The sequence below is a fragment of the Mauremys reevesii genome, linkage group 1 (assembly GCF_016161935.1).
Source record: "Mauremys reevesii isolate NIE-2019 linkage group 1, ASM1616193v1, whole genome shotgun sequence".
In the NCBI taxonomy this organism is placed as follows: Eukaryota; Metazoa; Chordata; order Testudines; family Geoemydidae; genus Mauremys; species Mauremys reevesii.
Window position 1 is genome coordinate 260,899,305 of NC_052623.1, and position 16,046 is coordinate 260,915,350.

Sequence of the window (16,046 nt, forward strand, 5' to 3'; positions counted from 1 at the left end):
GTTTACCAGAGAGAAGAGAAATTAAAAGATTTTTTACAAATTTTAATTTCTTTCTTGAGCTATCCACTAAAACTAGTATTCTAAATGCAACTAACTTAAAATATTTAAAAATAAATGCATAAGCTTATTTTTTAGTAAGAAAATCTAGTTTCAGTTTGTTTCATCCATTTCTAAAATCCTGAGGAGGCCAGTTCTCTCCCCTCACTTAACACTAGTTTGACACCAGTGTAATGCCATTGACTTAACTGGAGTCACTCCAGCCTACACCTGTGTAAATGAGACAGAATCAGACCCTAAATGTGAAAGTTGTTTAATAATTCCACTTAAGTATAAAGGAAACCATGTATCCTGTGTTTCCAACAGCACCATGGATGCTGTTCTACTGTTATTCATAGCAGCAGTCACAACAAGATTTGAAAGCCAGCAGCAGAATATTTTGAAAGACTTCAAACTTGTGGTGAAATCATCCTTTTGTGAACACAATCACCTTAGAGGTATCACTATACCAGAAGGGAAGGAACATGGGCTATTTTCACTTTTGAAATAAGTGCCAGGGATTAAAGGTTTGCACAGACATTACCACACAATAAAAAACTCAGTGATAAAAAGTCATACTTCAAAGCACCAAAATGATGCCATTTTGTATAAACATACTTCTATTCAAAAAGGTCCCAGCTGGTATCCTTACAAGGCTGGCTCTAGGCACTAGCCTTCAAAGCATGTGCTTGGGGCGGCAAAAAACCTGGAGCCAGAGTGGACTTTTAAATCACTTTTGTAAAGCCCACCGCAGCTTTTGAACCTCTCATCATGTTAGAGACTAACAAAAAACCTGGAGCCAGAGTGGACTTTTAAATCACTTTTGTAAAGCCCACCGCAGCTTTTGAACCTCTCATCATGTTAGAGACTAACAAATTTATTTGAGCATAAGCTTTCATAGGCTAAACCCCAAGCTTATGCTCAAATAAATGTGTTAGTCTCTAAGGTGCCACAAGGACTCCTCGTTGTTTTTGCTGATACAGACTAACACGGCTACCACTCCGAAACCTGTCATCACATGTTGAAACTTGTGTATGGGAAACACTGTTAATGGGAAACACTGATTTGCTCTGCTTTGCTCAGGATGGTTCAAATATCCAATTTGTGACCTAGCAAATTTAGTCCCTGGACTATGAGCTGTGAGAACACACTGCACATGGTGTGAACACAATATTTTAACACTGGAAGAGAAATCTTCACTAATGAGTCAGAAACATACTGAAAACACATTCTCCACTAGTAACAGCAGAGCATCTACTCTTTGACTAAATCTGAAGTAACTTTTGAAGAACAAAAACTTTTACAGCAAAATTCATCCCAGTGCAGAGGACCCACACAAGGTACCACTTAAGCCCCATGTTAAGGTGGCAAACTGTGGCCTCTTCTCTGTGCAGAGTGCCCTGTATGTGGTGGAAGAGGTGCAGATTTGCTATGTAGGGGACATGGTCTGTGAGGACATGTATAGCCTGTGTACTAGCTAGGGATACAGAGCTTAGCTCTCCAGGGGAACCCGGCATGGCTGCAGGCTGGGGGGGGATGGGAGAGTAGGAGGGATGTGGCAGGGTAGGTGAATCTGCTGCTAGCCATTGCCACGTTGTCACTGGGACATGGCGGCAATGCAGTACCAGTAACTCCACAGGCTGGTGAATGGAGAAGGATTCCCTTTTCTGCCAGCCTCCAGGATTCAGACAGAAAAGATGTGCCGGCCATGGATAGTCACCTGGACTGAGGTGAATTTTAAACAGAATTATGATATGCAACCAAAGAAAGCACAGAGTCACCCACAGAAGCCTCTTTTGTTGCTAAGCTATAGTAATTAAGTAATATATATATTTTTGTGTGTGTGTGTATATATATATATATATCATAAACATTCACACATTCAATAGAGTGATAATATGAAATAGCTAGAATATTATTGGCATTTGCATAGAGTCACTTCAGCCAGTAGCTCTTGGAAGAGAGGACGCTGAGAAAACCTTCATTGTATCTTCTTGAGGGCACTGCAAAGAGTTCCCATCTCACCTGCATATGAAATAGCAAAAATCAGTGTTTGTCCTGTTAGTCATACAGCCTGTTTAATACATTTCAATGGAACTACAGCACAGCCATATTTTCATGGCCTGAAAGAATGAGACCAAAGAGGCGGGTGATAGACTGGGCACATTAACTTCAATGGAAGTTTTGCCTGAGTACGGACAGCAGGATCAGCCCTTATATCTGGAGTTTTATCAGCAATAGATGCTGTGTAAGATCAGGGATGCTGGCTCTGAGCAGGCCAGTCAGTCAGTTGGAAAGAACTGCTCATCCTGAAATGACGAAAGAAAATCCAGATGGCCTAAGTCTGGGAATATCCCCTTTTCCTTATTGGAAGCAGAGAGAGCCACAACTCTGGTTTCATCCTCCTGTAATATCACCAACCAGTCCTCCAAACTTTGCCAAAGTCCTCCAGCAAAAGGAAGAACATCAAGATGTGATATTTCCAATGTAAAAAGCAAACAATAAAGTGGGCAAACTACTTTGGGGGATGGGTGAAATTAGGAAGCAGATTTTATACACCATAAAGGAAATATTTAGGACCTGATCAAATTCCCACTGGAGTGAGAATCAGGTTTTTAATGGAGGCAGGAGAAAAACACTTCTCCTCATTCAAGTCCTAGCTTTTGAGGAACCTAATATAACAAAACTGCAATTGCTTACTGCTGATGGACTCAGCTAAATTCTTCAACTGCTTTGCGTTGTCCAAGACTTCAATTCTCTGGGTGTATGGATTGTAGCGAACGGAGAAAGGTCGAGGGATTGTTGAAGCAAATCTCCTGAAAGAGAAAAGACAAAAACTTTTATGAAAACAACTGTTTCTTTTTAAGTAACCTGCTCCTTTAAGTTGAGAGGAGCTTTTATTGATGTGAAGGATAGCGAAACCAATGTGGTAAAGTAACTGAAGACCTACTCCGTGAGTAGGCAGCTACAGTATTCTCCAGTGCTTTAGCAATATCCTTGAGGCTGACCTGAGAGTCTTTCCGATAGGTGCGTCATTTATTAACCACCCTTCATTTTTTCAAACAGACCCTGTTATGCAGTATTTACCATGCTATTGTAGGAGTAATACTGGCTGCTGCTGATTTAACCCAGTGAACAGGTGTCAGAATTTCCCAGACTTTAAATCCCCATTTTCCTATTACTAATGCAGAATGTGATCCCCTGATCCACTTTTGCAGTCCCTGGGGTTGCAGACCCTGACATGCATTAGAGCAACCTCAGGGCTCATCTAACTTCTGATAGCTGGGAGCAGCCTCCAAGGTGCTGGAAAGCCAGTCAGGGATCACTGGAGTTCAGTTTCATTCTGGCCACACCTTTTCCTCAGCCTTGCCAGGGGAGTCGTCAGCTGAGGGATTAGGGTTGCTTTACAGCCTCTTGGACTGGCACTTATATACTGGAGCTGAAGATCTGGTCCCTTAATTGTGGCACAACACCTACCATTTGCCAAAGCTGAAGTTATACCAGATTATTAACTTGCCTTGGAAAATGTCTGTGCTTCTCAAGTCACCTACAGTTCTGGTTACTTCAAAAGTTTGAGAGAGAAAGAGTGGGAGACTCAAGGGCTAGGTAGTAGGCTACCAAGACCAAGGGCCTCGTGTACTCTGCTGTACAGCTGGACCAAATTCACAGCAGCAACTCCTGTGTTAAATTTATTCTATCACCCTGAAAGTCCTTCATTCCCAGCCCCCCACAAATGCACATGGTTATGGCTCATAGTTGAATATTGACATAAAATTTGTTGATGATTATGTTCAGCCATGCATATTTCTGGGCATAGGTGTTTTCCTCTATCCTTTCCAGTTGGCCACCTCGCTCCCTGGGCCATGGCTTCCGCAATGCTGTCCAGGCAACCCGGCTCCAAAGGCAAACACCTGATTGTGGCTGTGGTCAACAGGCACAAACAATGGAGCAGGTCATATCTGAATGTTCCCTTTGTTCTTTTGCTGGGGGCCTGAAGGACATTCACCAGCTCACTGCTGTGGCAATGTGCTGGCAATCAAATCTAGACATAAATGTGTAGTCATTGCTATCTATCCAAGCCACACGAAAGAAGCAGCAGCAGCTCCAGATTGAATTCAGGCTACGTTAGTAATGACTGAAGTCACAATCCCACCAGAAACTCTTTATGGGCTGCCTCCTGTGTTCATGTGGAGCTACACACAGAACCTTGGCCTAAACTTATTATTGTGTGATGGTCAGTCAGTGGTCTATAAGACAAAGGTTGCTGGTATCAGTCCAGGTCCTTTGGGGCAAGTGTCAGCATTCTAGGGGGAAAAAATGTTCCTCCTAAATCTCAGCAAGAGTCCCAAGGGCTTCACTAGAAGTAGGAAACCTTAGCTCAGACACAGAATGATGACTAAAAAAACTAAGGCCGTCTGTGGCCAAAATCTCCCTTGTATTCACATCCTACACACTGTTCTAATAATTTTTGTACAAAATATGCCTTGTGAGGTGTCATTTGAAAACTAATAACTCACTGATCAATAATATCATGGTGAAATGCATTTAGCAACATCATATGTAAAGTTATGAATCCCCCTGTATAATATTATTGACACATGTTCAAAAACACAGTTATGCCCAGGCAGAAGTATCCTAAACAAAGAAATGTGTGTTTACTTCAGTAATACATATAAGTATTAAACAAGGTTCTGAAGACAACAGGGAGAGGAGATGGCAGGCGACAAAGCAAATTAGCATTTCAGCAAACACGGGTGAGAAGCAAGAACATGGAGCTTCCTTCACCATCAGACTTCATGTCACCTTTACTATTTGAATAAATTTTGTCTTGAGGGGTAATCCTCAGAAGAATCTACTTCAAAGGTTAACTGGACTATAAAAGTAAGGGGCAGGAAACCCCAAGGCATCTCTCTCTTTCTCACCTAAGATGACAAAAGAATCAGACCATTGACTTTGAGAGGAGATCCCAACCTGAGAATTTGGTCAGCCATATTTTTGCGAACGTGTGTGAGGATTTTACTTTGAACCAAGTCTAGCTTGTTAAGTTTTATTTTATTTATTATCAAATGTAAGAGAGTTTTATTTTTATTTCTCTTGTAACCATAGTACCTGATACTTGAATTCACGCAAAATCCTATCTTGTTTTGTTAATAAACTTGTTTTATTTTTAATCTGAACCAATTCAGTGCTGTGTTTAAATGGAACTGTTTGGTAACTCCAGTTAAAGTAGCAAACTGTTGAATACTGACCCTTTACAGGGGAAATGGATCTCTACTATCTGAACTGTCCAGGAGAGGGCTGGACAGTGCAGAATACATGCTTTTGGGAAAATTTGGACCTGGAAGTGTGTTGGGGTCACCCTGAAAGTAGTAACCAAGACTGGTGGAAGCCAGAGGGTGACTGGGGTGTTGCTGACAGGTTGCTGGGGTCAGAGCTGTTGGATCAAGGCTGTAGATATGCGCACACACTCAGGGTGTGACCTTCATGCTGGTAGCTCTTTGTGAGTGGCCCAGTTTGGAAGCTACAATAGTAGAGCATTGTAAGGAACCCATGGTTACCAGGCAGGCAGTGACACAACCTCTCTCTGGTCTGGTTTGTACCCCAGAATGTGATACAGTCCCATGAGGGAAATAGGCAATTATCTTATTTCTATGTAAAGCCCAAGTTGGAAATATATACATGAGGTGTAACATAAATAATCATAGTTATTTTTATTATTAAGGGTTTCCATTGTGGAATAAAAGGGGAAAAGATTTGAGCAGCAGATGAAGCTACTGAACAGAACTGGAAAAGAATAGTTGTTATGAAAGGAGAACATATCCCAAGGATTTTGTTGTTAGTCTCAACTACAAGAAGCCAAGGTTTGACTGGGCATAGAGACTGAAACTGAACTACCCTCTCATCCCTAGAAGGGATTTTCCCAGGATGTGATTGGCAGAGTAGCATCACTTCTGAGAAAAACTGAAGACTTCAGGGCTATCAAGCTGACTACAGAACACATTCAAACAGTCCCCTTATGCAGAGCAAAAGCTCAAAGAAGAATTCAAAGAACATGTTCCTCAGCTGCAGGGGTCCAGAAAGGCCTCAGGGAGGTATGTGTCTGTGTAAGATATTGCCTATAATGGAGATGATTATTTTACCTTACTTTTTCCTTTGCATTTTTAAAACTTTCAGCAACATAGTAAACAGGCTGGAACTCAGTGACAGGATATTTCTGGACTGAAGTCTTCTCCAGGTTAAGGGATTGAATTTCAGGCTTATCTGATAAACAGTACTGCATGGAAAGAGTGAGAGATTTCTTTAAATTAAAAAGTGGTTTTGTTTGAATAACGGATGTTACTTAGACATGCACACATTCAGTTATTCAGGACCTGCTCTTCCTCCCATTGAAGTCAAAAGGAATTTGACCATTGAGTTCAAAGTGAGGAGAAGCAGGGCCCTAAATGAATATAATGATACATTTATGAAATATGACTTCTATGAAAAATAACAGATTCATAGATTCTAAGGCCAGCCCTCCCATTTAACACAGGCCATGGAACTTCCCCAAACCTGTTTGAATTAGCGCCGATTTTTTAATAAAAACACCCAACCTTGATATACTAATTGCTAATGATGGTGAATCCATCACTGTACTTGGTGAGTTTTTCCAATGGTTATCTACCTTCACTGTTCAATTTTGTGCCGTATTTCCAGTCTGAATTTGTCTAACTTAAATTTCCAGGCATTGGATTGTGTTACACCTTTCTCTGCTAGATAGAACAGCCCACTAGCAAATATTTGTTCTCCCTGTAAATACTTAAAGACTGTCAACTCACCCCTTAACCATCTCTTTGATAAGCTAAATGGATTGAGTTTCTTGAGTCTATCACTGTAAAGCAGTGGTCCCCAAACTTTCAGAGTCGTGTCCCCCTTTGCCCCTGTCTGCACCCCCCACGTCCTTGCCGAGGCCAGGAGCCGGGCCACAGTTCCAGGAGCGGGGAGTCACAGATGGGGTAAGAGCCAAGGCTGGGGCCGAGCTGGGGGTGGGTCTGGGGCTGGGAGCAGGACCACAGCTCCAGGAGGGGGGAGACACAGATGGGGTCAGAGGGCTAAGGCTGGGGCCAAGCTGGGGGCCACAGCTCTGGGACGGGGGAGACACAGATGGGATAAGAGGGCTGAGGCTGGGGCCGAGCTGGGGGTGGGGCTGGGGCTGGGAGAGGGGCTGCAGACAGGGGCCAGCAGCCAGGCCAGCAGCCAGGTACAGCTCCACTCCTGGCCTTGCTCCCAGCCTTGGCCCCAGACCAGGAATGGAGCCGTGCCCAGAGGCTCACACTGGGGGCTGGTGTGGGGCTGGGAGCGGAACCACAGCGAGGTTGGGGATGGGGCCAAGGGCAGGGCCAGGAGCCAGGGACATGGCTGGGGACAGGACCAGAGCCGAGCTGGGGGCAGGGAGGGGCTGAGTGGCACTCCCTCCCGTGGGGGGGGTGGCCCGGGCCCTGCTGCACCCCCAGCCGTTCCTCCATGCCCGCCTGGAGAGGTGTGCCCCACTTTGGGACCCTCTGCTATAAAGCATGTTTTACAATACTTCAATCATTCTCATGACTGTTCTCTGAACCCTCCCCAATTTATCGACATCCTTCTTGAATTGAACTGAATACAGCATTTCAGTAACAGTTTCACCAGTGCCCAACACAGAGGTAATATAACCTCCTTACGCCTATTCAAGACTCCAAGCATCACTTTAGCCTTTTTGTCCACAGCATCACACTGGGAGCTCATGTTCAGCTGATTGTCCACCATGACCCCCCAAGTCTTTTTCAGAGTCATTTCCCAGTCCTCTACCCTGTAAGTATGGCCTGCATTCTTTCTTTCTAGGCGTATGTCTTAACCTTTGGCTGCATTGAATTATAGTACTCCATTTAATTCAGTCTGGATGCACAGTACTAGGTGAAGATACAGTAACATTGACATAAGAAACACGTAATTAAAAAAAAAAAGAACACGAATCATGTAGCTATTATGACATGTTATTGGGAACAAACCTGCAACTCGCCAAATGAAGACAGCAGCCCAGCACCATAGGCCTTTATTTCATCACCTTCTTTACAGAGTCCAAATTCCACGGTAAACCAATAGACCTAACATCAAAATTAGACAGAAATAGATGATTCTCTAGGCAAAAAACATCTGACCATGTTTGCACTGATTTTTAAGTATTTGGAACTTACATTTGCTAGAGAACGTTTTTATTTAAAGTGTAGCTATGGTTTAAATAGTGACTGTTTAAAAATGGTTCCTTTTTACTGAACAGATCTGCTCTCTTTCAGTGAAATTCACCCCTTTGAAGAGGGCTAGCACTAGGTCTATGTTTCACTTACATCCTACTTAAGCCGTCAAAAAAGCCATGTGTGTTCAGATCTGCTTCCTTTCCTGACAGAGTAAGTTATTTTTTACAGCCTTTATATTTGTTGGCAGAACAGAGCCAAGAAAGCTACATGAGAAAGAAATGGATTGTAATACAGGTTGTCAATCATTGACAGATGTTGAGTTTTGTTCCCTTAGTGACACAGATTATGTTTCCTGCTCCACATGTAGGGCACCAAGCTATTACAGAGGCAGGAGAGAACAAAAGTGACTAAATTGTTAGCAGAACCCTGACAATTGCTTATGGTTAGGCTTGGAAGGAGTAGATTTTTATCAGTAAATGTTGGTAAACATCAATTTCAATGTACATGCGCAAAGCAAAGAAAAAATATGTTCAAAGATAACAATTGAAATTTACAGATTGGTGAAGTAAGAAAAATGCTGCCTGAGAACTTACTAGAGTTTGATTTAAGAATATTTACTTTGTATATTTTGACATGTGATGTTAACAATTTGTGTTGTAGCAGTTCTGAAGCTTTAATTTTTTCAATCTTAATGTCTTCTACTGTCATTAAATAAATATTCTCACCCCCTCATTATTTCCCACATCTGTAAAAATTTAAATAGATAAAAAACAAAAAAGTTTAAAAACCAAAATTTTGTGCAACTGTGAAAATTTAAATGTCTAAAATGCTTAAAAACAAACATCAATATTAGCAGTCAAATTTATAAAAAAGTAAATAAAAATGGAATTCTGCCAAACCTACTTATGCTACTTGAGCTAGAAAGAACACAGCTTGACTTTCGTCTGGAGTTCATAAAGCTCTGCATCTCAACTCTCCCACAGTAGGATATGAGTAACTCCCATTGACATCAGAGGGAGTTATTTGTATCATAGGGTGGAAGAGCAGAGTCCTTGGCAGGTAGAATGGCTGTCAAAACTGCCTCCTCCTGCACATTTGCAGGAGAAATGAAGTAACTGCAGCATCTCCTTACCAGAAAGGGTCCGGCTAGAGCAACTATACTCTGGCCCTTCATGTTTAATCACAACTGTAAAGTCAATAACGCTCTGATAGGATAAGCATTCTTATTATCCATTAAGGCAAGTGTTTACAGGTGGGATTTTCCAAAGTGCTTATCACTGGCCTAATTCTGCTTCCTTTAAAGTAAATGGGAATTCCACCACTGACTTCATTGGAAGCAGAATTAGGCCAGCCCTCCGCCCCAGATCTTCAAAAGGTGTTGAGTATCAGAGGGGTAGCCGTGTTAGTCTGGATCTGTAAAAGCAGCAAAGAGTCCTGTGGCACCTTATAGACTAACAGACGTATTGGAGCATGAGCTTTCGTGGGTGAATACCCACTTCATCGGATGTATTGAGGCACTTCACTCATTGTAATCCATGGGAATCAGGTGCCTAAATAATTTTTGAAGATCTGGGCCTGAGAGCTTTGCAAAATCCCATCCTAATGTATTCAATTACCGTAGCAAGTTTCTCAATATATTCATCCGGCGCTCCCAAGGATGCGAGTCCAATTTCCTGCAACAATAAATCATTGTTCTTCAATCTCTTTAGTGCAAACATTGCTTCTTATATGCCTTATTTCATTGTTCACTTTTTAATTACCATCTAGCACCACCACACATAAATGTTAACAGAGCACCTTACCCTAGTGCTGACCAAAGGTTCATCTAGCCCAGTATCCTGTCTTCCAACAGTGGCCAATGCCAGGTTCCCCAGAGGGAATGAACAGAACAGATAATTATCAAGTGATTCATCCCCTGTCGCCCATTCCCAGCTTCTGGCAAACAGAGGCTAGGGACACCATCCCTGCTCATCCTGGCTAATAGCTATTGATGGACCTATCCTCCATGAATTTATCTAGTTCTTTTTTGAACCCTGTTATAGTCTTGGCCTTCACATTATACTCTGGCAAGGAATTCCACAGGTTGACTGTGCGTTGTGTGAAAAAATAATTCCTTTTGTTTGTTTTAAACCTGCTGCCTATTAATTTCATTTGGTGGCCCCTAGTTCTTGTGTTATGAGAAGGAGTAAATAACACTTCCTTATTTACTTTCTCCACACCAGTCATGATTTTATAGACCCCTATCATATCCCCCCTTAGTCGTCTCTTTTCCAAGCTGAAAAGTCCCAATCTTATTAATCTCTTCTTATAGAACAGTTGTTCCATACCCTTAATCATTTTTGTTGTCCTTTTCTGAACCTTTTCCAATACCAATATATCTTTTTTGAGATGGGGTGACTACATCTGCACACAGTATTCAAGATGTGGGTGTACCATGGATTTATATAGAGGCAATATGATATTTTCTGTCTTATTATCTATCCCTTTCTTAATGATTCCCAACATTATGTTTGATTTTTTGACTGCTGGTGCACATAGAGTGGATGTTTTCAGAGAACTATACACAATGACTCCAAGATTGCTTTCTTGAGTGGTAACAGCTAAATTAGACCCCATCATTTTATATGTATAGTTGGGATTATGTTTTCCAATGTGCATTGCTTTGCATTTATCAACAGTGAATTTCATCTGCCATTTTGTTACCCAGTCACCCAGTTTTGACAGATCCTTTTGTAGCTCTTCACAGTCTGCCTGGGACTTAACTATCTTGAGTAGTTTTGTATCATCTGCAAATTTTGCCACCTCACTGTTTACCCCTTTTTCCAGATCATTTATGAATATGCTAAATAGGACTAGGCCAAGTACAGACCCCTTGGGGACACCACTATTTGTCTCTCTCCATTCTGAAAACTGACCATTCATTTGTTTCCTATCTTTTAACCAGTAACCAATCCATTAGAGCACCTTCCCTCTTATCCCGTGGGAGCTTACTTTGCTTAAGAGCCTTCGGTGAGGGACCTTGTCAAAGGCTCTAAATACACTATATCCACTGGATCCCTCTTGTCAACGTGCTTGTTGACCCCCTCAAAGAATTGTAGAAATTGATGAGGCATGATTTCCCTTTACAAAAACCATGTTGACTATTCCCCAACAAATTATGTTCATCCATGTGTCTGACAATTTTGTTCTTTACTATACTTTCAACCAGTTTGCCCAGTACTGAAGTCAGGCTTCAATTTGCCTGAGGTCACCTCTGGAGCCTTTTCAAAAAAATGGCGTCATTAGCTATCCTCCAGCCATTTGGTACAGAAGCTGATTTAAATGATAGGTTACAGACTACAGTTAGTAGTCTGCAATTTCACATTTGAATTCCTTCAGAACTCTCTGATGAATACCATCTGGTCCTGGTGACTTACAACTGTTTAGCTTATCAATCTGTTCCAAAACCTTCTCTAATGACACCTCAATCTGGGGCAGTTCCTCAGATTTGTCACCTAAAAAGTGCTTCCCCATAAACTCATATGAAATGGTTCCGGAAGCTAGGGACGCAGTGTGAAAGGAACCTACTCTTATCTCAGGAGCTAAATGTGAGTATGAATTACAGAGCCATCCATATGGGTGTAAAATACCCAAAATGCAGAAAAAAATACAAGCCTAACTCAAGACTGTGTATAGCTAACTTGCTGTAAAACACAGACTGCATGCTGCAGAGTCAAAGGCTATGTCCTCATTGCAAAAAAGAGGACTATCTTGATGCAAAATCCTAGCTGGAGACAAGTCAGCGGTTGCTTTTGCCTCAATGTAGCTAGTTGAGGTAAACCCCGGGGAGGGTGTGGTGGTGTGCACGTGTGGCGGGTTGTGGGTAACAGGGTTGACCTCCACTTACTACACCAAGGTAAAGACAATCTGTGCCTTGTTTCAACTAGGATTTACACTGAATTAGGTATCTTGATGTACAAACACACCCTTTGTTGCAGTGAAGACATAGCCCAAAGCTCAATCCCTTCCTGAGGCTTGGTGTGATTAACAGAGAAATTAAAAATTAATAACATACAATACAAAGTAGCAGCTCAAATTTTCTCCACCAGGTTTGACGGCTCTGAGGGTTCCAATCTTACCTCACCTCAGCTACTTTCCACCCAAGTCATTCCAGCTCCTGTATATCAGACTGGGGTAACAAGTCATCTGACTCAGATGCTATTTAATCCTTTCTAAACAGGACTAACACCTGCTAAAAGGGTGTTAGGCAAACACTATCAGCCTGTTACAAGGGATATGGATTAAAAAACCAAAACTACACAAAAATGAAATCTATATTTTGTATACACTAGGGTTTTTTTGCATGAACTGATTCTAATATTTTAAACAATAAATAAAACAGGTCCTACTTAAATGTATGTACAGCAACATTTTAAATCACATTGCATACTTTGCATAACAGATCGGCCAAAGTGCTTCAACTCTGACTGATAGGATCACTTCAAGGAGACAGGAGAGTGTGTTTTCTATGCCCATTCAGTTCTTAGCAACTTTGTTGAATCTGCCAATGCAGCTGCCAATTAATATTATGTTTACCTGTCCATAAAGAACTAGACCTTTTCACATAGATTGCTGAACAGCGGACAGATAATAAATACTTGTTTTTACATGTGAAACTGACTCACCTGACCTCAACTAGATTTGAAGCAATAAGCTAGAAGTTGGAAGCTCCATAACCCTTTACTAATTTTCTGAATTATCCAGTTTCTGGCATCTTAAGTTACAATGATAGCGTAATGTATGCACTTACCTGGGAAAATTGAGCAAAGCTAATGTCAGCAAACAGAGGTACATGTCCTAGGAGCTCATGGCAAACATCACTAGAGAAAATAAGCTGTATGAATTAACTTTATTTCAGAAAAATGTGTAGACACTCTAGTGTCAGAGTATCTCCATGTGTACGGAGGAGAAATCACATCACAGAGAAATGCCCAAGATCGAGAGGGAAAGGTACTTCTGGAGCCCACACTGCTGTGCCATCTAGGTCTCTCACAATTTATAACAAATTTATGCTCACAACAGCCCTGTGAGGAAGAGAAGTGCTGTTTCCCATATTTCACAGAAGAGGCGCTAAGGACCAGGGAAACTAAGTGACTTGCCCAAGGTCACACAGGCACTTTGTGGCCGATCAGGGAATTGGGAGCAGATCTCCCAAATCCTAGGCTAGTGCCCTAACCACTGGACCCTTCTACCTTTTCATTTTGTTAACAATAATCACTGCTAACAGCTGAAGAAGAGAACAGTAAAGCAAAAATCTTGGCCCTCAGTAAAATATACCCTGTATATTCAGCCCTGCAGAGAGAAGCAGCTCAAGACCTATGCACCACTTAAGTCTCACAAAATAAGTGCAGAGGTTTTGTCCCAGAATAGGAAGGAACAAGGAAAGAGAGAGGAGGATGAGATTCTCCAGGCAGCACAGGGGCTGCAGAAGACACTCAATACAACTCTGCTGTGCACAGGGTGGGCAGCTACAGAATGGACATGCAGGGGAACATGGTAAGTTGTGCGCAGCAGAGCAGAGCTCCACATAGATCATCATGGAATGAAGTGGAGTAGTGCAGGCTAGGGACAGGGAGGTGGCCAGTGGGTCTGCCGTTATGATGTGTCAGTGGCCCCAAGCCCTTGTGAAAGGGGAGCACAAGGTTCACATCCACTATTGCAGACCAGGGACTGGAGTAATGGCTCTTGAGGGACTGTGAATTTTCCTTCAATTTGCAGGTGGGGTTGTGTGGGAGGATAACACCCACTGCACAAAATGGTTTAACAAATTTCACCTAGAATGAGAAGAAACGAGAGAGAGGGAAGAAAGAAGAATGATGTGAGGGGAAAATGGAGGGAAAGGAGGAAGTGAAGAGAGGGGTAGGAAGTAAAGAAATAAGGGGGAAAGGAGAAATGGAAAAAAGAACAGATTATTTTTAAAGAAAAAGAGAAAGAGGAGAAAGAAAATAAACACAAGGTTGAGTTAACAAGATCAAAGGAAAAACTGAGAGCGAGAGAATTAAGGATGAAGATGAAAGGAGGAGAGAAAGGCATAAAGGAATGTAAATGTGGCAAGAAGGAAGAATAAGAGATCTATGACAGCCAGTTAGTGAAGCTGCTCAGTTCAAGAAGGGCTAGCAGAGGGAGGGGCAGCTTGCAGAGACAGCTACACTCTCTCGCTAAGAAGACAAGAAATCCCTTTTAAAATGTTCAGATGAGAGCAACAATATAAGGGGGATACCTCAGTATGGCACAGTGTAGTGCTTTACCATGAGGATGGATATATTATTAATAGGGCCCTACCAAATTCATGGCCATGAATCTGGTCTTTTGTGTGCTTTTACCCTATACTATACAGATTTCACAGGGGAGACCAGCGTTTCTTAAATTGGGGGTCTTGACCCAAAGGGAGTTGCAGGGGTCATGGTTTTGCCACCATTACTTCTGCACTGCCTTCAGAGCTGGGTGGCCGGAGAGCAGCAGCTGTTGGCCAGGTGCCCAGCTCTGAAGGCAGTACCGCCGCCAGCAGCAGCCCAGAAGTAAGGGTAGCAATACCCAGTGGTGAGCTGGAGCCAGTTCGCACCGGTTCGCAGGAACCGGTTGTTAAATTTAGAAGGCCTTTTAGAACCGGTTGTTCTGGGACAACCGGTTCTATAAGGGCTTTATTTAACAAAAGCTCTGGCACTCCTCCCCGGCCCCAGCTCACGTCCCCCTCCTCCCTTGAATGCTCCGCCCCCCCTTCTCCTCCCCCACCCCCTCCCCCCACCCCTGCTTCCCGCGAGTCAGTTGTTCGCAGGAAGCCTGAAACAAGCAGCAGGCAGGCAGGTAGGTAAGCTGGGGCGTGGGGGGAGGGGAGGTGCGGCCAGCTCAGCAGCTCCCTCCAGCCCAGCTCCTGGTCCCAGCCGAGCGGCTCCCTCCAGCCTGGCACCCCCGGCCGAGCGCCCCCAGCCCCAGCCCGGTCTGGCCCCAGCCAAGTGCCCCTGGCTCTGGCTCCCTGGCTCCCTCTGGCCTGGCTCCCAGTCCCATCCCAGTGCCCCTAACCCTGTCCTGTCCTGGCCCCAGCCGAGCACCCCCAGCTTCGGCCCTGCGGCTCTGGCCCGGCCCCCACGATGCCGGTGCTGGTGCTGGTCCCGGCTGAGCAGCTCCAGGCAGCGCAGTAAGGGGGCAGGGAGCAGGAAGGGGGTGTTGGAAGAGGGCAGGGGAGTTTGGGGGGTTGTGGGGGGGTGGATTAGTGTCGGGGCAGTCAGAGGGCAGGGAACAGGGGGTTGAATGGGGATAAGGGTCCTGGGGGGCAGTCAGGAAGAAGCAGGGGTTGGATGGGGTGGCAGGGGGCAGTCAGGGACAGGGATTCCAGGGGCGGTCAGGGGACAGAGAGAAGGGGTGGTTGGATGGGGCAGGGGTCCCGGGGGGGCATCAGGAATGAGAGGAGGGGTTGGATGGGGCGGCAAGGGGCAGTCAGGGGACAGGGAATGGGGGGTGAATGGGGCAGGAGTCCCGGGGGGGCGTCAAAGAACGTGGGGGGTTGGATGGAGCAGGAGTCCCGGGGGTGGGGGGGTGGCCATGACCCCCTCGTGGGGTGAGGAGGAGGGAACCTGTTGTTAATATTTTGGCAGCTCACCACTGGCAGTACCATAACCCTCCCTACTATAACCTTGCAACCCCCCCCACAACTCCTTTTAGGGCCAGGACCCCTACAATTACAACACTGTGGAATTTCAGATTTAAATAGCTGGAACCATGACATTTTTGTTTTTTTAAATCCCACGAGCGTGAAATTGACCA

General features: G+C 43.8%; 1 protein-coding gene across 3 annotated transcripts in view; it reads right to left on the reverse strand.

The window, feature by feature from the left end:
- PAH (phenylalanine hydroxylase) overlaps positions 1-16,046 on the reverse strand; it is a 56,032-nt gene continuing 39,986 nt past the window's right edge. The window contains exons 8-14 of one of the 3 annotated variants that reach the window (XR_005583599.1): positions 13,036-13,105; positions 9,863-9,919; positions 8,061-8,156; positions 6,177-6,310; positions 2,737-2,852; positions 830-2,061; positions 1-742 (exon numbers count right to left, since the gene is read on the reverse strand). Coding sequence is in view for 1 of the 3 variants with exons in the window: in XM_039484150.1 (XP_039340084.1) it covers positions 2,018-2,061; positions 2,737-2,852; positions 6,177-6,310; positions 8,061-8,156; positions 9,863-9,919; positions 13,036-13,105 (517 nt within the window). In the remaining 2 variants the exon portion in view is untranslated. Of the gene's footprint in view, positions 2,062-2,736; positions 2,853-6,176; positions 6,311-8,060; positions 8,157-9,862; positions 9,920-13,035; positions 13,106-16,046 lie in introns of all 3 variants that reach the window. The other 2 variants (XM_039484150.1, XR_005583601.1) reach the window with 2 other exon arrangements.